At 38.6% G+C, this 22,889-nt stretch overlaps 1 protein-coding gene across 4 annotated transcripts in view; it reads left to right on the top strand.

The window, feature by feature from the left end:
* ST18 (ST18 C2H2C-type zinc finger transcription factor) overlaps positions 1-19,645 on the top strand; it is a 193,764-nt gene extending 174,119 nt beyond the window's left edge. For all 4 annotated transcript variants that reach the window (XM_042465619.1, XM_042465617.1, XM_042465616.1 and 1 more), the window contains 5 exons: positions 76-297; positions 1,954-2,042; positions 5,619-5,722; positions 11,544-11,687; positions 16,227-19,645. In XM_042465619.1, coding sequence (XP_042321553.1) covers positions 76-297; positions 1,954-2,042; positions 5,619-5,722; positions 11,544-11,687; positions 16,227-16,367 — 700 coding nt within the window. In that variant the 3' untranslated portion in view covers positions 16,368-19,645. The remainder of the gene's footprint in view (positions 1-75; positions 298-1,953; positions 2,043-5,618; positions 5,723-11,543; positions 11,688-16,226) is intronic.
* Positions 19,646-22,889: the final 3,244 nt, after the last annotated feature.

Here is a 22,889-nt window from a genome sequence, read left to right as displayed (position 1 = left end):
TAGCTCCAATGACATAATCCTCCAACAATTTTTATCAAAGAGCAAAATAACATGGTTTTTGCTGTGCTTCTATAGATGTCCGGTGCTAGGCTGTGATGGCCAAGGTCACATATCAGGTAAATACACTTCCCATCGCACTGCTTCGGGTTGTCCTATGGCTGCCAAGAGACAGAAGGAGAGTCCACTCAATGGGTCTTCACTGCCTTGGAAACTGAACAAGCAAGAGCTGCCGCATTGTCCTTTGCCAGGCTGCAACGGGCTGGGTCATGTTAATAACGTTTTTGTCACCCACCGAAGGTATCATTTTGTCTCATTCATTCTCTTTTTAAAAAATCTTAATACTTCTCTGTAATTTAGAGTAGTTGTGTGAATTTTGCCACTAAAGTTATTAAAATAATATAGGAGAAAAAGCTTTTTAGGATTTCATTTGACTCCTGAGTTAATGGTCAAAGTTACTTGAATGGTCAAAGTTTAGACTCCAGGGCAGAAGTGGGGAAAGTATCCTACTCACTTCCCCCTTTGCCCACTCAATTCCCCAACTCCCTCATTTTTTTAAAATGTATCTGAAAATATTCCAAAATGCTACAAAACTCCCTCAAATGTTGTGATTAAACATTCATCATAACCCCAAACCAGTCACCAAAAAGAAAAAAGAAAAAAGAAAAAAAGAAAAAAAAGAAAAGAAAAGAAAGGAAGAAAGAAAGAAAGAAAGAAAGGAAAAAGAAAAGAAAGAAAAAAGAAAAGAGAAAGCCCCATAGAGGAAGCAAAAGCTCACATGTCAGGTTGCATTTGTGGCCTATTTTCAAAGCAAAAGGAAAAAAAGAGGTGGTATAGCATTCTGGGAGTGGGTCAAGAGTATGCATTTTCCCTGACCACTAGTGACACCCCTGCTCTAGTTTTCCTGAAATTTATTTTGTTTTACTGCAGATGTGGAAATCCATAATATATATATGCGCTGATCTGTAAATGCCTTTGAAGGGGCAACATACCTGTAGCTCCACCTTCCAGAATTATCATTTTCATGGACCCTTTCAAGTTGACTCTGTTGTTTTGCTAATGGATATCTAGGTTCAGATTCAAAAACTTCACCCGTACAGTCCTTGGGTAGAATCTAGTAGTATTGTTCCACTGATGGTGCTGCTTCTGTCAGCAGAACCAGGAGATGTCAACCCTCCTTTCTCATAAATCTCTTTCTTCAACTTCAAAACCTTCTCAGAAGTGTTGAGACCATCTCTCCAAAAAAAGTACTGGGGCAATGCAGATAACTGCAAAGAATGGGAGGAGAAAGTCTTTCCATAAAATAACAAATAGGCCCAAGTGTGATATTGGATATAAACCATGATTTGTGCAGGTTGAATCTCCCTTATCTGAAATTATTGGGACCATAGGTGTTTGAGATTTTGGATGTTTTGAATTTTGTAATACCTGTATTTGTATGTAAGCATATAATGAGACATCTTGGAGATGGGACCCAAGTCTAAACAAAATCTATTTCTGTTTCATCTGTTCCTGAAGGTAATTTTATACACAGTGTTTTAAATAGTTTTATACATGAAACAAAGTTTGTGTACATTGAAAGCAAAGGTGTCACTGTCACAGCCACCCATGAAAAAAGGTTTGGAATATTTTGGATTTTGGAATTCTGGATAAGGGAGATCCAACCTCTAGTTTTGTTCCTTAATATGACAAAGGCTTTTGCATTGCTGTTTTAGCCACAGCTGGAGCTGGATTAGAGGCAATTTATTGTTTGCTGTCTTAAGAGACCTGTCAGTTACTCCCTAACTAGTTATATCACTGGTAATGTTGTACACCTGGTGTCAATAATATAGCAGTATTATTATGGGATTATAGTTTACAGAAAACATAACAAATTAGATTTGCATTGATGACTTGGGGAGCGGAATCAAATTGTGTTTCAACTTTCATATAGGTCCCCTTTCCTACTCTTTTCAGTTTGTCTGGATGTCCTCTGAATGCACAAGCCTTAAAAAAAGGCAAAATATCTGAAGAATTAATGACCATCAAGTTGAAAGCAAGTGGAGGTAAGAAGATATGAATGAAAGAGTGAATTATGCATATCATGGGCTTTTCTTTTCCCATTATCATCTCCTCTGACTAACAGCACAGGCCAGACAAGTTATTTTTTATTACCATTCTCAGACATCCTGAACCAGCATGGCTTCTGACCATAGGAGCTGCAGTTCCAAAATGTAACATTTCCAAATCTTGTAGTCCCTTTTCAGGAAGGGGTCTTCTCTCAGTTGCTGGATATAATAATAATAATAAATAATAATAAAATTTTATTTTTAGCCCGTTTTTCCGCGATGATCAAAGCGGCGTACAAATTAAAATTTCAACATCAAAATACACACATAGGGAAAAAAGCAATATATAAAAATATCATATTAAAAACTATTACACAGCCAGCTGAGAAATCCATGAAACATTATGAGAAACAAAATGGGGGGACAGGAAATATCACAACTCATGGGGGAAAGCTTGATAAAAGAAAAAGGTCTTCAAATTTTTCTTAAAAAGACCCAGAGAGGTGGTGGAACGGAGCTCGTCGGGAAGGTTGTTCCACAATTTTGGGGCCGAAATAGAAAAGGGCCTTTGCGAGGTCACCACGTATTGCGCAGTAGGGACCCTCAGCAAATTCTTCCCGGCTGACCTGAGTGTGCAGGGCGGATTAGATGGGGAGAGGCAGTCCTCCAAGTACCCTGGGCCCAAGCCATTTAGGGCTTTATAGGTAACTACCAACACCTTTTATTGGGCCTGGAAGCGAATAGGCAGCCGATGGAGATCTTTCAAGATAGATGTTACGTGGTCTGCCCTGGAACATCCAGCGACCAATCTTGCAGCCATGTTCTTCACTAATTGAAGTTTCCGGGTTTGGTACAAGGGTTGCCCCATGTAGAGCGCATTACAGAAATCCAATTGAGAGGTTACCAGAGCATGTACTACAGTTTCAAGGTCCCTCCGGTCCAGGTAGGGTCGCAGCTGGCGTATCAGCCGAAGCTGGTAATTGAGATGTCAATTGGAGCGACGAATCGAGAAGCACTCCCAAGCTGCGAACTGACTCCTTCAGGGGGAGCGTGATCCCATTCAGGACAGGGGGGCAAATTTCGCCACCCGATCCCGGGGAACCTATCACTAGTACTTCCGTTTTCTCTGAGTTTGTTTTTCCTCATCCAGCCCATTACTGACTCCAAGCAGTCATTTAGAGGAGAGATGCCATCCCTAGTCACTGCATCAGTCAGAGACACAGAGAAACTGATCTGGGTGTCATCAGCATACTGATAACACCGCGCCCCGTGTCTCTGGATGATCTTGCCCAGCGGTTTCATGTAAATGTTAAATAGCATGGGGGACAAAATAGCTCCTTGAAGGACACCAGATGTAAGTTCCCTCTTATCGGAGCAGACGTCCCCCAGCTGCACCATCTGGAATCTACCCGAGAGGTAGGAACGGAACCACTGGAGCGCAGTGCCCCCAATACCTACAGGCGTTCCAGAAGGATACCATGGTCAATGGTATCGAAAGCCACTGAGATGTCCAAAAGCACTAATAGGGACACGCGTCTCCTGTCCATGCCCAGACGGAGATCATCAACTAAGGCGACCATGGAAGAAGCAAAGCCTTTCTCCTTCCAAATCAAAATATAAATTGATTAGTTCAGTTTCAGCCCAAGGTCATCCAATGGGTTTCACTGGCCAAGTGAGGAACTGAACCCTGATCTCCAGAGTCATAGTCTAACACTCAAACCACTCCACCACACTGGATCTCCTCACCCCATATATCTCCCTCGATTTGTTCTACATTGCTTGACATTATTCTGCCACTTATCACAGGCTGAGAAATGACTAACAATGGAACAAGACAGTACCACTTGAAATGACTCAATAGGTTTGGGGAGGCTGGTGGATCTAACATGGTGCATCTTCTCAGCATATTAGTCAGAACTTTAAAGGACCTGCCGAATGGGCTGATACCATAGTCACCAGCCTCTTGAACATAAAAACTTTCATGGTCATTTTGTCCACACACATCCTCTACTCAAAACTGTTCAGGGACATAGAAAGGATTATTTTGTATTTAGCAGGTGCTGCTAGTGCCAATACAGTGTAGTGGTTTGTCTATAGGGATTAGGATTCCAGAAGACCAGGGTTCAAATCCTCTCTCAGCCATGGAAATTCATTTGGTAGCCTTCAGCAAGTTGTACTCTCTCAGCCTTACAGAAAGGCAATGGTGGACTTCTCTGAAAAAATCTTGACAAGAAAACCCTAAGGGAGGGTTGCCATAAATCATGCTCAGCTTTAAGGAACACAGCATCAACAACTACTAGAGATTTTTGCTTTAGCATGGCAGTTCAAAAGGAAGTAGCCAAAGACTGAAAATGGGTAGGAGGAGTAAACTTTCTTTTTAGCAGCCTGCCACAGTACTACTGGGATGGAAGATGAGTCCAATATTTTTGTCCATATCTGCAGTGTATAATCCTTGGGAATTCATTTTGCACTGGCCTTGCTAGAGGAGCTCACCCCAACTCAGGCAATGCATAGCTAGCTATGAGTATCTTGAGCACTGGATATGGGACAGTCTAGGGGGAATTAGTCTTTTAAGGGTCCAGTTCTCCCATTTGCCATGAGAGGATGCTGGACTTCATGAGCTTAAGGACTGGAATGCTTCCACTACTATAGATCACTTGCTGCATCATTTACCACCAATAAAACCTAGTATGTCAGTTTTCAGTATTAAACAAAATCTTACAGAGGCCTGGAACTATAGCCAATTTCAGCTCAGAAAAGAGACAGACAATCCCTCAAACCCCTCTTTTTGTTTCTGGCAGTAAGAATGCAATATTAACAAATGAAAAGTGAACATATCCACTGCCCTTATGACACCAACATTTCTTGCCTGAGGCAAACTCTCTGTAATGATAAGCCCTGGAAGCTGGGGGCTTCCACATCAGTAGGGTGGTGAATCTGCTCAGGGTTTCAGTCTGAACTAAAGAACCTATACAAGGTGCTAAACCTATTTAGAGGATATGGTTCAGCACTTTGCATAGCTCCTTTAAAAACTAGAGCAGATTTACTACCCCATTGACATGGAAGCTACTGGCTACCAATGATAGCAAACATATCGAGGGGAAGCTGTGTTGGCCATACAGCAAAGTACAATAACATCCAAAATTCACAAACCAGTGATGCCTTTATGGGGCCAACCAAAATGCACACAATTCATGATGCAAGCTTTCAAAACTCCACTGACTTCTTCACAAAGCTAAGATGTTAAAAATCATATGTGAGAAAGAGAAATATGATGATGTTAGAGTCACAGGTCTGTATTAGACTTCGACTCTGTAGAGCAGAGTTTGAATCTCCATTCAGCCGTGAAAACCCACTGGATGACTTTAGGCAACTCACAGTCTCTCGAGCTCAGCGGATGGCAATGGCAAACACCTTATGAAGAAAACTGTCAAGAAACCCCTGTGATAGGTTCACCTTAAGGTTGTCATAAGTCAGAAATTATTTAAAGGTAAACAACACACAATGTACCATTTGCTCATCTTCTCAGGCATGTGTTGTTTTAACTTTGGTGGTTTATTAATCTCTGTGCAGGTTTGGAAAATGAGGAAGAAATCAGACATTTGGATGAAGAAATCAAAGAACTGAATGAATCCAACCTTAAAATTGAAGCTGATATGATGAAACTTCAGACACAAGTAAGAAAATATCTCAATGAACTTTAACAGTACTGATAATTGGGCATGGATTAAGACACATGTGAATAAGGACATTCATGTTGCCTATCAGAAAATTGGCTTGGAATCCATGCCTTAATTTCAGCCATAGATCTGGCTGTGGTAATATGCAAACTGGGTGGTGTTAGGGAATGGCACAACTATGTAGATTATGGTTGCAGTCAATGAAGTCTAAACAAAATGGGTTGATATCTCAGAAATTTCACTTTGCTCTAACCTGACCCACATCTAATTAAAATTAACATATGGACACATGAAGCTTCCATTCTATGTAATCTCATTGACCATTCATCTAGTATTATTTATTCTGCTGAGCATCCGGCCCTGCTAGTTGATATCCTTTTACCTAGAGACAGAAGGAACTGAATCTATACTTAGTGCTCTGGTTTTTTTCCTCTAGCAATGCATCCCTTAATACCTCCTGTGGGTCTTTTTTATCATTTGAAGCTGTTGTTGAATATCCTTATTCACATGTGTCTGTGCAAATCTGCACCCCACAAACATTAAAAGCTTGGAAACTTTTGCAGAGGCATGACAAGCACATAGTAGATAATGACGCACTAGACTAAAGTGGAGAAATTAGCTCACTGTCAAACACTGAGAATGAACCATACAGATTTTATTTTGCCACATCTATTTCCAAAAGGTAACAATAGGATTGATTAGTATAATTAGCCCCAATACTGAACTGGCAGACTGTTTCTATTTGCCATGATAATGTTTGGGAAGATAAATGCAGGGTCCACTAACAATCCAAAGTGGGTACTGAGGAAATGGTGAGACAGTCAGGATCTAACCACAAAATGAGATCTCACAAAAGCATAATGGAGAGACATCAGAGAATGAAGTCACTACAAATATGCATAATGGAGAGACATCAGAGAAACAAGAATGAAGTCACTGCAAATATATTTTACCTTGCCTCACAGTAAAAGAAACACAACTTTGGTACTAAGAGAGTCACAATTACTTGAAATTTCACAGTAGGCACAGAGTTTTATATTAAAATACTAGTCCCAACCAGTGAAGAACCACTGAATTGTTTCCTAAATGGCAACTCAGCTCTTGTATGTATCCTATTGATTGAATAGGTCTACTTGAATCAGGACTAGCTAACTTGAATTTAGGTCAAAATACTTTTCATTAGCCTTTGAACACATGGTAAAGTAACCAGTCCCACTCAAGCAAGTCTGATTAAGTCAATGATGAGCAGCCCAACAAATATTTAATCCAGTGATACTTATACTTTTTACTCTAGGAATACCTCTTATACCTACATACAGATGTCACACCCCCACTCTATATAGTATATGAACATAAATATTTTGTTTGTTTAGTGTATTTTCAGTCACACATTCATATATATTCATATTTTAAAATTTTATAAAGAAATGCTATTCAAATTAGAAGTTTTATTTAAGTAAATTCAATATTCAACTCACATGTAAATTTTACACATTAAAAAGTTTGGGAAAGGGGGGAATCAGGGCCGTCTTGTGCTCCCCCTTGATCAGTTCTCATGGATCACCTGTGGGTCGTGCCTCATTGTTTCAGAATCACTGATTTAAGCCATTCTTAGGAACCCTGGAGCCACATGCAAAAGGAGAATGCAGTCCAACAACAACAATTTAAATGGTGACTCTCCTCAGACAAAACAGAGAAGTAGAACATGGAGAGGAACAGGCACACTTAGGGGACAAAGAGAAGCTAGTTATCTGATGCAAGTTTCCAAGGAATAATACATAATACTCTTGACTCATAGCTTGGTTACAGCAAGGATAATCACCACACAATAACTAATAACTTTCCCAACCATAGATGTAAATTCTTCTCACTGAAAAGAATGAACAATTTTACAATTGTGAAGTCGAAGGCTTTCATGGCCGGCATCCATAGTTTTTCATGGATTTTTCAGGCTATGTGGCCATGTTCTAGCAGAGTTTATTCCTGACGTTTTGCCAGCATCTGTGGCTGGCATCTTCAGATGCCAGCCACAGATGCTGGCAAAATGTCAGGAAGAAATTTTACAATTGTTTACGTCACTGGGAGAAAGTAATTGAAAACTACTTTTCAAATACTATCCATAGTTCAGGACTAATTCTGTACAAGAAAATGCAAATGTTTGCATTTAAAACAGCATTTTCTATCTAGAAAAATTATATTCTGAACAGAAAATGTTGTTTTCTGTGCAGAAAACTTTTTTTATGTGGGAAATTTGTTTTTTTCATAGAAAAGTTGTTTTCTGTGCAGAAAGCACAGGATTTTATTCTGGAAACTTGTTTTCTGAGTAGAAATGTTATTTTTTGTGTGCACACGTGCACAAGCGCACACATGTGCATACACACACACAACCCACATGCATTTTCCACCCAGAGTAAGTCCAGAGCTGTGAAGATTCTCACCTGTCTTAGATTCTCCCTATCAGTTTCCTGACTCTTGAGATTTCACCTTTTTTTTTTGCTTTCATTTTAATGTTTTTTCAAATATTTTCACATATTCTTTTCATCTCTAGTGAGCTTTGTCTCACTATGAGACATACTTCCTTGAAATTCCATAAGCCCACAAAAGAGCAGAGCCCCAATACTATGATCATGTACACAAAGCAGCTTAGTATTTGTGTATTCCAGACAGATATTTGACTTCCAAGTGTGACAGGGTGATCCCTTTGAAATGCAAGTGCCTTAAGAGCAGTAAAGGCTGTGTCACAGGTGTAAAGTTCTGGGTAGACAAACTTGCATGGTTTGTTGGTGAGTATTGTATGCAAGGTAGCATAAGCAAAAAATAAAAACTCTAAACTTGGAAATATGAGATACCACAGGAACTGTCTAGCTCATGATGTATGAGAAACATAAAGAAAGCCAGGCACACTCTAAATGAATCAATGACCAAGTCCACCCATGCTGATTTCCATGACCAAGAATTGCACATCATGTCTGAAATCATGGGTAATTATAAGTTTAACCCAAGACATAACACGACAACAATTCTGGATATTCTTATAATGAACAGAAAACTTTAATCAATTCCTATCCACTTCCTTGAGTTAGTGTTGGGATAGCAAAAGCCATATTTCATGGTGGTGATTCCTCAACAAAGGTGTACCCAGAAGGTGCTTTAACCTGCTGATCTATCTTTATGTGACAGTGCTTCAGGATTGGGCCCTGTTTCCATCAAGTATTTAGACTAGGCAGTTTAAAGATATCCTCATGAATTATTTCATTGTTTGCAACTTAAACTTGAAATCGTTATGTCCACACATGGAAGACAAGATATGAATGAAGTTTATTGTTAAAAACTAAAAGCCGTCACAATATAAAACAGGTCCAACCAGTAAATACAAAAACAGTATAAAAACATCAATGCACAAAAACCACAGATAAAACAAATTAGTAAAATTAATAAGAGAAGCCCAACAACGAGATACAGTAATGCATCATTAATGATAAAATAGTAAAGACAGAAAACTAGAAAAGTTCTAATCGTCATTCCCATCGAGAAAACTGATTCCAATCTTACTAGCAGCTAAACCAAATTTTGCTACCATAGAAGTAATAAATACATCTTTGCTGGCCAGAAGAACACAAATCTGCTGAAAACAAGATCTGTTGGAAAGGGAATGTAAAATACATTCAAGAAACCTTTGTCTAAGAGATATATAAAGAAGACAATGTAAAAGATAATGTTCGATATTCTCCACTTCCCTGGTTTTGCAGGTACATAATCTTAGATGGACAGGAGTGTTATTATATCTGCCCATCAAATAGGCAGAAGGTATACATTGGGACCTTAGAACAGTAAATGCTTTTCTAGTAGGGGCCAGAGTAAGATTAATAAAGTAATGCTCTAGCGCAAATGATGTCTTGTACAATGGGTACCAAAAAGAAAAAGAAGAGTGCGAGAGTGAATGAAGATGGGTCCATTTGGAAGCAAGATGAATTTTCTCTTTAATCAGTTGCTTGACTCTATGGGTGACATAATTTGGAATTGGAAGTGAGTCCACAGTAATCTCATAGCTCTGCAATATCATTCTAAGTATAAATACCCAGGAGCTTGGGGAGTTAACAGATATTTGTTCTAAAAAACATTTTTTGGGGAGCCTGGAATCACTCATGGATAACAATTTTAGCCAGTAGAAGGCGAGAACAGTATGTGTACTAGCTTGAAGGGTAGTTTGTCCTGCAACTTAAACTTGAAATCATTATGTCCACACAAGGAAAACAAGATATTCACATAATTAATTGTTATGTTTCCATTCATATTTAAGAGAACATTTTCTGTACAATTTCCACTACTTTATTTTTTCCATGGAAAATGTACCACTTTTAGAAATGCATCATTTCATAATATTAATTACTAAATAATGAATGAGGACAATACAGGGCAAAGTGGACAACTAGAATTAATATAATAGTATTTTAGTCTAAAATCTAACTCACTTAACTTTGTTTACAGCCAACTGTGCCTAAGAAAAGCACAGCTCCTGAGGCATGCCAAAATTAATATAACAGTTTTCAGTCTTCATCCCCCCCACCCTTTAAATAGAAGTAATATAATGGAACTGTGTTTAGTTGAAATGGAATATATTTATATGGATTCTGATTTTTTAAAAAAAATCATTTCCAAGTACAGCTTTCTATTTGCCTGAATGTACATTGAGACCACCTTATTCACATTGCTGTTTTTCCCTTAACCAGATATTTCAGTTCAAGTACTTTTTAACTATTCCAAAAAACTTTTCAGACATTCATGCAAACAAAACATAATAATAAAACCTTTTTATATGTTTTGTTTGATAAACAGAAGTCAAACAAACATGGCTAAATTTAGATTTAGATTTATTTTGATGGCATTTAAAAAAACCTGGAGTCTTTTCTGCTTTATTTTACCCTAGAAAATCTAGTTCACAGCTATAGTCATATCAAAATAATCTGGCCTTTGTTATCCTAGTGTATAGTATCAATTTACATGCACAGAGAGCATGCCTTGCCTCTTACCCTATCTGTGCCAAAAGTATGGATCTGTCTAAGGCTGACCCTTAGTTTTTCAACAAAGCAATCATAATATGTAATAAATTGAATATATAGGCATAAATTTCCTATTCCTGTCCCATGTTTTCAACATTTTTCAGACAAATGAGGGGGAAATCCAGTTTATATCAGATATGTATTCCAGCTGCAATATGAGCGCTTGTATTTTCTATATTTTTATTTTATTTTTAGTTCTTCCCTTCTGCCATTTCTAATTTCAGCCATTCTACAACACAACCTTTCCATGGAACTAACTAGAACTAATATCAGGGTTGCTGCTATAGTAGTGAGTCAGCAGAAAAGAAAGAAAAGGAGAGCAATGTAAACAGCAGCTTGCTTGCTTTTCTCTATTTTGATTCCTAAAGGCAAAACTCTTCATTTTAAACCAGATATTAACGTCTTCCCACATTGTCAGCTTGAAGCTTTGTGGCCTTTCATGCATTTTGTCCATTTGTGAACTTACTTCCCACAAACAATGCTCTTTTCATCCACCAGGATCACTGTCTAGAGTTTCATTTAAACGTGTTTCCCTTGTGGAGCAAAAGCTGAAGCAATTCATTGGTTTGGAAAAAAACTTGCCCCAATTAGGAGTGCCTTGTGACACTGTGCATATAACTGAAAGTACTTTGAGATTCACTTCTGCACGGACATCTTCCAGTGCTGTTTACTGTTTCTTCTAAGTGGCAGATTGCTGATAGTTGTGTTTTGGGTCAACAGTCCTAGCATTCATGTATCATTTTGCTTCATGATTCCAGATAACATCTATGGAAAGCAATCTGAAAACAATAGAAGAAGAGAACAAACTTATAGAGCAGAACAACGAGAGCCTATTAAAGGAGTTGGCTGGCCTAAGCCAAGCCCTCATCTCCAGTCTTGCCGACATTCAGCTTCCACAAATGGTATGTCTGTGGCTGAGCATGTGGCCATTGCTCTGGGAAAAAAGAGCATATACAATGTGATAGCATATTGCAGTCTGCCAAATATAAGTTTTAAAATATACAGTGGTTCTGCACAAGCCTTGCTGCAGAGTAGTGAAAATATGAGCACCAAATAATTAGTGTGTGTGTGCGCGCACACACAAACCTTCAAGTCAAGGTTCCTGCTTAGCTTAGAAGTTTATCACATGGGAGGCAAAGCGCCCAAATCCCGTGGATAAATGGGGTTTAAATCTTGGGATTATCCCACAAGAGCAGGATTGTTTTCAGACATGTTAAGTAATTTTGACATTAACCCAACATTAACCTGTGCAGAAAGCCACAATATCGTGCAGCTTTTTAACTTAAGGATTTTCCTGAAGTTAAAAAACAGTGTGATTTTGTGGCTTTCTGCATGGGTTAATGTTGCGTTAATGCCCAAATTGCATGACATTGTCTGAAAACAAACATTCACAGGTTTAAACCCCATTTCTCCACAGGATTTGGGTGCTTCCCTCCCATGTGATAAACTCGATTGATTCAGGCAGGTGACTTTAGGGTATTTACGCCACAATTATCACATATTTAAGCACTGAACAATATTTCTGGAGTAAGGAAACAACAACAAGGCTCGAGGCTGGATACAGCATGTTAAAATACAAAACTGAAATTTAAAATGCATAAACCCATAGTTAAAATACAATATTATAAAATCATTAAAATATACTCAAAAGAGTTCATGTAAAGATTAAAATGTTATGATTTAAAATCGACTGGATAAGCCTGTTGGAAGAAATATGTTTTTGATGCTGTTTTAAATGCAGTCAGCTTTTTCAGTCTCCATAACTTCTCCAGCAGATCATTTCACACTCGGGGGCAGCATACTCTGTCTAGCACTGGCTAGTTGGAGCAAATATTTCCCAGAGGACCTGAGTGTACAAGGTATATTGAATGGGAGAAGGTGATTCTGTAGGTAGCCTGGACCCAAACCATGTAGGGATATAAAGGCAATAACCACATTTTGTACTTTGCCCAGAAAGTAATTGGCAGACAGTGGAGTGATTTGAGGATCGATGTAATGTGATCACTCCTGGATGTACCCGTAAGCAGCCTAGCTGCCATATTCTAAACCAGCTGGAGTTTCTGGACCTGGTACAAAGGTAGCCCAAAGAATAGAACATTGCAGAAGCCCAGCCTTGAGGCTACCAGCTTATGCATTACTATCTTTAGGTCCTCCAATTCTAGGAAGAGGTGCAGTTGAAGTATCAGCTGAAGCTGATAACAGGCACTCCTGACCATCGCATCTATCTGAGTTGAAATTTGGAGGGACAGATCCGGAGCACTCCCAAACAGCAAACACACTTTCAGGGGGAGTGTGGCCCCATCCAGTACTGGCTGACAACCTCAAACCTCAGATTAGAACCCTTGATAGTAAACACTACTTGTCTTGTCTGAATTAAGTTCCAAAAACTGGAATCAGTTAATATAAACCTATAGGATTAGACACTGCTAACTAATTTTAAAGGAGTTTCTTGGCATGCCAAGGGCTTGGGTATATCCAGTGGGATTGATTTATTTCCCTAACTGCTTTGGAAAGTCTTCTTTCCTTCAAAAAACAGTTTGCAGTTCAGCCTTTGGGCTATCATTAAAAAAAATTCAAGAAACATAAGACCAACTGTGTGTATTTACTGAATCTCAGTCTAAGTTTTTTAAGAAAGCCAAGGAAGCTTCCAACAAAGCTTTAGAATTTTATGATCCTTGTGGGAACAACAATACATCTTGACTTGGATCCTAAAAATTCTGTGGAGTTTTAGTTCTGAGATGTTGAACTTTGATCTCCCAAAGAGTAGCCTCCATGTTGCATTAACAAACTTTATTTTGAAATGGAATGGAACCTTCATGCCAAAAGTAGTTTGTGATAGGACATAGGGAGAATGTTTTTGTTTTTATTTTGTTTTGTTTTTGTTTTTTAAAGAAAGTCTGCTGGGTTTTGGCAAGTAGTTGGTGTACCTGAAATCATTCTTAGATTTCTTGCAAAGGTTTGAAGCTTGGTGTGATTACTGGCTGTTCATATAAAAACCTTTTATATGAGATTGAGGTTATCCTGAAGGCATATTTTCAGATCACTGAATATCCTTCACATCTCCTATCTTGAGCTCAGATCTGTTAGTTTCTTTATATTAAACAATAAAACACTAGATGCTTTATTATAATGGACCATTGGCTATCTCAAGGATACTGAAGATTATTTTCTACAGTTTTCAATCTGTTTGGCAGAGCTTTGGTATTATCGTTGTGTTTCAGCTTTGACATGCATGAAGTTCAGTGGAGCTGGAGCTCAGTAATCTCGGGTGATACTCAGATAAAAAAGTGTCTTTTCACCTAATATGTTTAAATAGCACTGGTTATCTGGTGGGAATGATGAGCATGACCCCCCCCCTTTTCCAATGAAGGAAACATTTTCATGGTTAGCCTATTAAATTGCCACAGTGAGCTGAACAATAGGCCCTAGTCAGGCATAATTTGAAGCACAGGTGGTCAGTCTGACGTCCTCATATTAATTTTATGAAATCCTTGGCTTAATTCCAAAAACCCCTGAAATCAGTTCAGATTTATGATTAGAGCTAAGGAAAGTTGTTTTTGAAAATAACTCCTCAAAATACCAGATCTCACTGTATTAGCCTACTCAGGTTTTTAGATCTTTGGTGGAAGGCTTCCTCTCGATTTCACCAACGTTTGGTGGAAACACAAGAGAGAGAGCCATCTTGGTGGCTTCTCCCAGGTTGTGGAATCCCCTCCTCTAAAAGGTTTGGTTGGCCCCTTTCTTTTCCCCAGCAGGCAAAGACCTTTTCTTTGGCAGGCAGGCTTTGGTTTTTATTTATGTCACAGAAAGGGCTTTTAATGGGGTTGTGTCTTTATCTTTTCTTTTGCTATGTTTAATCATGTTTTACATTATGTTAACTTTGTGTTTTTAACTGAACTGTCATTTAATCATTGTTAACCTTTTACATTAGTAATTTTAACTGTATATTGCTTTTTAAAATGCTTGTAAGCTTTCTTGGATCTTGTACAAGGAGAAAGGAAATGTATAAATTGAATGAATAAAACAATAAATCATTTGTTTCTAACAAATTTGCCCTAACAGTGTTCTGGGCAAAAAGGAAAGGAAGAGAAATGAAAGGAGTTAGAGAAAGTGGTGGGAGTGTGAGAAAGAGATAAAATGTGTCAAAATGAGAGAATGGTGGGAGGAGGATAAGGGGAAAAGAGACGATCCATTTTTGGTTCTAGCTGTATTCACTGAAGGTTTTAGCTCTACCCACTCACTTGCATGCAGTAAAAAAAGGGGCCCCCAAAGACATGACATGGTGGATCTCTTCTGGTGGGCTTATCCACCTAAGAGATTATGGTTAATGCTCCACCCCTGGTTATGACTGAATAACTATTTGATGATTGTATTTTGGATTTTAAGGAACTAATAGGAATGTGTAATTCAATATTATTATTTTAGAGAGTGTTCTTCTGAAATTGTACTGTGTTATTTTATTGATGTAATCCCACTTTGATCCTTGAGAGAGGCAGGAAATATATATATATATATTGTATGCAGTAGCCCATGTGTGAGTTTTACTTCAAACTTTAAAACAAACTACCCAAAGTAGTTTGGGTATTAGGTTCAGCACTTTGGACAGCTCCTTCACATCTGAACTGAGACCCAGAATGGAGCTGCTAAACCCCTGACATGGAAGCCTATGGCCACCACTACTGCCTTTATAGATATAGGCAGATGGGCAAAGGGCACTGGCCTGTGGGCAGGGTGAGTGCCGAGCATTCCCACACTCAGAGCTCTCCTTGAGCTGCCCAGGTGCCATCTTGGCATGCAGCCATTGAAATGGCACACACAATGATGACATCCCTTTGGTTCAGCGCCCAAATGGCACCACGCCAAAGGGGCATGATCAAGCCGCCCGGCAATGGCTATGGTACCTCTTCCCAGGTACAAAAAATGAGCCAGAAAAAAACAGCTCATTTTTGTGTTCTGCAGAGGCCAGATTGATGCCACGGCATGCATTTACCATGGCCCCGATCTGGGGCAGAAAGGGGCAGCATCTCGCCACCCCTTCCTGCCCGTTTGTACAGAGCCATAGTCTTTAGGGTGGTGTAGTGGTCTGAACATTGTACTATGATTAGGGTTCAATTCCCAGCTCAGCCAGGAAATCCACTGGGTGACCTTGGGCAAGTTACACATGCTCAGCCTCAAGAGAAGGCAATGGAAAGCCACCTCTGAAAGAATTTTGCCAAGAAAATCCCATGATAGGGTCACCTTAGGGTCACCATAAGTAGAAATTATGTGAAGGCACATAACAACTTCTGTTGGCAGGTTCCTCCACTAGTAGAAAACAGGTTTCTTCCAATGTGCCTCCATCTGATCCATGTCTGCTAACAACACAAAACTGCTGCTTCTTTTATATCCAGTGTACCGTTTATAATACTGAAATTTGACTTCCATGTTTTGTCTTCATTCAGGGCCCAATCAGTGAGCAGAATTTTGAAGCATATGTAAATACACTCACAGACATGTACAGCAATCTGGAACGGGACTATTCCCCAGACTGCAAAGCCCTGCTGGAAAGTATCAAACAGGCAGTGAAGGGTATCCACGTGTAGGATGGAGAAGCTTCTGGGAAACAGGAGTTACGTAGCAGCAGTGGACTCCAGATGGATCCATGAAGAACGCCTGGACTGCTTAGGAGTATTGATTGCTGTGCTGCATTTCCAATTACAACATTGCACTATTTTTTTTCCAGCTGACATAAAAAGGACAGAAAACATAACAGACTATTGTATTAACAGCAATGACTCAGATCACAGAATATATTTATTTCTGTACAAATCTTTTTTGTCATCATTGTTGTTTTGCACTCTTTTCATTTTGTATAGTGAATGTAAAAAAAGTGTGTGTGAATATTTTTTTACATTTTTAAATTTATTTTCAAGCCAAGAGTTGTGTGTGGGTTTTCTTTCTTTTTTAGTCTTTTAAACACATTTCTTGCAGCCTGCCATATTTTTACAAATATGTTTGTTAATTTATTTTCAAGTGAGGTTTTAAATAGACTGAAAGTTACAGTGTAAATTAAATGAGTTGCTGGGTTTGTACAGGAAGAAAAGGGGAGAACTATGAAAGAAACAAAATAACAGAACTGTGATTCTAGTATTATTTTCATCACATCCTGCTTTTTTATAGCAGCTTTTTTTAATGAAATGGGAAATGGATTTGCAATAGCATGAGAGAGATGCAATGAACCAGGGATATAAAGGTGAATGGTGCCCTCTGCTGGAGGAACTTCATCTCATTGAGCACAGCATGTTGTAAGAATTCAAGATTTTTTTAAGCAATAAATGAAATCTAGCAATCAGCAAAGCATTGGACTTGGCTGTGTGTCATAGCCTTCACAAAATGATTGTTTGAAACCATTCAAGGGGAGAACAGATTTATTTAAGGAATCCACACACACACCTGCCCATCATTCATACAAGGAGAGGAAAAAAACGTTTCTATCCCCTTCAATGTAGTAAGCTTTGAAATGATCTGTAGCTTTTTGGTAGATAGCTGTGTAAACACATTGGTTAGTTGACCAATATCAATATAATTTCATACTGGGGGAAAATGCAATCCAAGCTGATGATATTGTATATACAATTAAGCCAAGATCATCATCCCTGAAAGGACAGCAATTGAATTTTGATTGAAGAAAAAAAGAAAAACCAAGAGTTCTGCAGTTGCTTTCCTGTTTTAACAGAGAGGGAACAATTCCCACTGCAGTGAACTGAAGGTGCACAGCAGCAGTACCTGATGATAAGATCTAGGAGCTATAGGAATGCACTCCCTGTTATGTTTTTAACTACAGCTCCCAGAATCCCTTAGCTATGTGGGCTGGGACATTCTGGAAGTTGTTATCCCCAGAAGTAAGTTTGTCCAGAGTCTCTTTGTTACCTGCATTATATACTAATGCTTTAAAGTAAATTGTCATAAGATAGATAGGACTTAACATCCAAGAAAACAGCTCTATTTGATACTCTGATACTAAACCAGAAGATAGATCAGTCCATCTTGCTCAGTATTGCCAGTATCAGCCCATATAGCTCAGTCGGTATAGTGACTGACCTTTGGTGCTATCTCAGAGAGAGTTCTTTTCTAGTCCTACCAGAACTAGATTGGACCTAAGACCTTCTTCATACCAAGCACATACTCTACCATTCAGCTACAGCTTACTGTTTTCAAGAGACTTCCCCAAGCTGTTTGCCCTCCAGACATGTTGGGCTACAACTCCAATCATCCTATAGCCATGCCAGCTGCATTCCAGTACATTGGGAGGGCAACAGAGGGAGTCTGGTACATAGAACTGCATATTCTGTACTATTGTGGGACAGCTCCACTCCCCATCAGTGCATCTCTGGTATGTGCACAGAGCTTTCTCATATACTGGAGTCAAAGGGGAAGCTTTAGCTTGCAAAGAGGAACCTGTGTGCATATCAGAGTCCTTTGTAGCAGTGAATCAGGTTGCAACTTTGTTTTGAATTGCTATTGAAGATAGCCTGAGTTTCTACAGATTATAATTTGTTAAGACAAGGACAGGGAATATGTGGTCTTCCAGATGTTGTTGGACACCAGCTGCTGTCAGCCCTAGCCAGCATAGCCAATGGTGATGGACTATAGAAACACCAGAAACTGCCCAGCATATTGATATCTGTTTGGCAGCAGGCCTCAAGGGTTCAGAGAGGATTCTCTTTCAGCCCTACCTGGAGATGCCTGGCATACCTGGGAGTGTATCCATACTACACCGTTCTGGTAGTTTGATCCCATTTTAACTGTCTTGACTCCATCCTGAGAAATCTTGGGTTTTCTAGTTTGGTGAGATACTTAGAATTTTCTGCTAGAAAAGGTGCTTCACTGATCTAAAGCTCTCTCTAGTAAAGAATTCCAAGTATGTCACTACAAACTACAAATCCTAGGATTCCATTGGATGGAGCAATAGCAAATAAAGTGAGATCAAAGTACTATAACATTGTATCATGACCTTTGATCCAAGTACAAACTAGGCTTGACTCTGCTTAGCTTCTGAAATCAGATGGGATCAGGTCTTTTCAGGGTGCAGTCAGGCACCATCTGGAGAAGCATGCATTTCCCATTCCTGTCTTAAGAGTGGATCTCATAAGTACATTTCTTAGGCACCCACTCAGAAATACAGGCACACATGTCCCAAGTGCAGTAGACCTTTTCAGCATCTGTATTCAGTCTCAATTTAGTAGTAAACAAAGGTCTGATATTTATTTCAGGGAGTTTAAGTAATACATTTCCTCTCCCCCACCCCCAATTTTTTTTAAAACATTGTTTGAAACAAAGATAAACAACCATTTTGGGTGAGGGTTTTTCCCCCTCTTTTGGTTGTTTGTTCTTGGTATGCACACGTCTATTGTGCATAGGTGCCTCGGTGTAAAATGTATACATGGATCTAGCGTGGATTTTAATTTTTCTGTGCTACAATGAAAGTGTTAATTTTTACTTGTCTACTCGAGATCTTGGTTTGGATATGACAGCATTCACAGTCATCACTCATACAATGATATTATAGTGTTCTTATCCAAGAGTGCTTCTCCAAGGTCATTCAACTTTCATACACTGTGATTGCTGTTCCGCATTAGGTGGGGCTTGCTGTTTATGTGGGGATTTGGTTTGGCCCCCAGACCTTAGTTTAGACAGGAGAGGTGTATGTTCTTAGAAGCTGTGTTTATTTTTTAAAGAAAACAATTTGACAGAAACCGGAGTATGTGCTAATATAAAATAGAACACCAAATTGCTATTAAAAATTATTGTACCTGGGTTTTTTAAAAGACATTTGCTATACCTGTTTAATGCATACAAAAATGAATTCACTTGTGACAGAGATTAAAATTTTAATTTACTAAATATTTTAAGAAATTTGTTATATATATAATTTAATTTAATTTAAACAATAACTGACCTATTTATCACTATGATTTACCTATGGCTTAAATTAATTTATCTGTGTTTGGACTGTTTGCTCAGGATGTATCATCATATTTATTTGCCTTCTTTGTACTTGATGTTTTGTAATGTGCACTGTGATTCCTCCTCCCCTTCCTTTCCCTTTTGTTTTCTTTCCTGTATTAATTTGCATTGATGAGCTATCCTGTAAATTAGAACTTTTGTAAAGAGCAATGATGTATGCATTTCTTTCTCTTTTTTTTAATTTCAGAGTAGTTTGTATACTGTTTCTTCATACAATTAATATTTCTTACATCAAAGCAACAAAACTGTGTTCTGTGCTGTACATTTGGTGTATGGTAGGAAATAAAATTGATACTGAAACAGGTTTCACAACCTCTTTGCTGTGTTTAGTTGCCAACTGCTAACTACACCTATCAACTCTTGCTTAGCCTATATTTGTTTGCTCATGTGCCACTCCCTTAAAGTTTAAACTTAAACTCAAATGCAGCCTTCCAGGTGTTCTTTATGACGACTTCCACCATACCCAGGAAGGATGATGATGAGTGCAGTTTGACATATCCAGAGACACCAGGCTGGAGAAACTCCATCTAGTATAACTTCTAACCATAAGTCTTTTCATTATTGTGTAACTTGGTAAGGGCAGAGGAAAGAGAGAAGAAAATATTCCAGAAACCACAAGAATTACAGCGAAACCACTGCTGCACTTGTTCATATATTACTCTTTCAGTCCTTGCTATAGCTAACATTGTGGTGAATGTGATTTCATATATAGTGGATTTGACACAATCTATGCCTCATATGTTTTTTCCACATTTATTTTTTTTATTCACAGAATACATACACACATTTGAAGTAACCCATAACAATTCCTGATGTCTTCAGCAGCAATTTTTCCTTTTTGGTAAAAAGCAACAAATTACATTTGCTAAAGCATGCAACACTCAGTTTAGTCATCTTGGCTTTTAAGGAGAGTTTAGGCTTGCTTTGCTCTAGGACCCGTTTATTGGATTTTTTAGCAGTCCAAAGTATCCGTACAACTCTTCTCCAGCTGTACATTTCAAATTACTTTATTTTCTTCCCATCAGCATTCTTCAATGTCCAGCTTTCACAACCATACAAAGAAATGAGAAATGAGTCATCCTAACTATGGTATTGTGAGGTACATGTTTATACTTCAGGATCTTGAAGATTTTCATACCTGGCAGAATTGCTGGTAAAACATTGCTGGGTTGTTCAGGAAGCGTGCGTGTCTGTAAACATGCTTCCTGAATGTCAGTGAATCATCGGCTCCCTCTAGAATCCCTGAATCATTCAAGGAGAGGGAATTTCCTTTAAACGGAAATTTTGCGTTCAGAGGAAATCCACTCTCCCTGAATGATTCAGGGAAGATTTTCATACCGAGTAGAATCACTGGTAAATGTTGCTGGACTATTCAGGAAGCACGCGTGTCTGTAAGCTTGGCGCACTTCCTGAACATCAGTGGATCATCCCATGTCTAAGTGTCCTTTCACATTACACAATTGCAGTGTTACTATTGCCTTTTAACCACTATGGTTCCTATAAATTCTGGGATTTGCAGTTTAGGAAGGAGTATTTATTCTAGAAAGGCTTTATTGGTATTGTGTGCCTTCAAGTAGTTTTTTACTTATGATGACCTTAAGGTGAACCTGTTATAGGGTTTTCTGGGGCTTAGAGTTTGTGATTCACCCAAGGTTACCTAGTCATTTTTGTGGTCAAACAGGAAAACGAACCCTGGTCTCCAGTGTCTTAGTCCATGCTGTCTCTCTTCTAGAAGGGCTAGCCATGTATATATGTGAATTTCTACAAACAATTTGTCCTTGGTTGGATCAAAGTAAAAGAAGCTAAAGGCAGGTCAGATAGCTGAACATTTGTGAAATAATATACAACTGGCTGAATAATACAGATGTAGTTAAGGAGAGCAATATTTCATCATCTCCATAATAATTTCAGTTTCACTCACAACCAGCTGTGTGTAGTGGAGAACACAGGCAAAAATTGTCTCTGTAATGATAATCACAGCACGCGTTTATAGAGGAGGCAGAACCACAGAGGCATGCAAGCAGCATATGTTTTCTCCTCTATTACTGCCAGAGTCATTATGCCTCAAATAGGGTTCTCAACAAAATAGCCAAGCATTTTTAATTATGTCTGAGGAAAGAAAAACATTTATGTCCACATAAAAAGTAAAAAACATAAAGAACTAAGTTTATCAACTCTGTGCATTTATGGGACAAGAGAACTAAGGGACAGAAAAGCAATCTTGATTCACAAATCTAGCAACAACAAGAGTTTTCTCTGAATTTTCTCTCACATTTCTCCATACAACTAACTTTTGTATATGCAATATTCTGCAAATACAGCGCACCCGCCTTACCTAAGGACAGTGTGTAGAGAGAAAACAGAAGGGGACCCAGAACAGAGCCCTGGGGAACTCCAACAGATAAGGGAACAGGAGAAGAAGTCTGACCGCCAGCAATCACTGCAAAAGATCTGCCAGACAAATAAGATCGAAACCAGTCAAGAACAGGAAGGGTGTGATTTAAGGTGGGGTTGGCATGGATATCTACAGTATGGAAAAGCCAAAATACATGCAGGTTCTAAGAACCATATTATGAGGAGATCACTATTGAAAACCTGGCAGAAATACAAAGTAAGGCTAAATCCCAAAACTCTAGGATGGGCTTCCCCACAAGAAGACTTTTATAAACGAGAATTAAGAGATGAGAATTAGTTAGTGTATAGGGACATATTGGGGAGGGAGGAATTAGGAGAATGGAAACTGAAAGAAAGGCATGATTTAGAGGCTTTGGGTGCAAAGATACAATGGTTAAATTATTATCAGCTATGAGGGAGGGTTAATGAAGATGTTAAAAAATTACAATATGAAGATACAATGTCAGACTTTGAAAAGTTGTTATGCTCCAATGAAGATCATTTAATTAGTAAAATGGATAAATTATTACTTAAATTTTCCACTGAGGAGGAACAAGTAAAACACTGTATGATAAACTAGGTAAAAGATATAGGTTACAATATTAATTCATACAATGGGAAGATATTTGGACAAAGAGATTAAAAATTTCCTGCTCCTTTAACCTGAAAGAGTTTTTTTTTTTTTTACAATGATGAACAAATGG

Source organism: Sceloporus undulatus, chromosome 4, assembly GCF_019175285.1.
Source record: "Sceloporus undulatus isolate JIND9_A2432 ecotype Alabama chromosome 4, SceUnd_v1.1, whole genome shotgun sequence".
Taxonomy (NCBI): domain Eukaryota; kingdom Metazoa; phylum Chordata; class Lepidosauria; order Squamata; family Phrynosomatidae; genus Sceloporus; species Sceloporus undulatus.
This window is presented reverse-complemented; position numbering and strand designations above follow the sequence as displayed.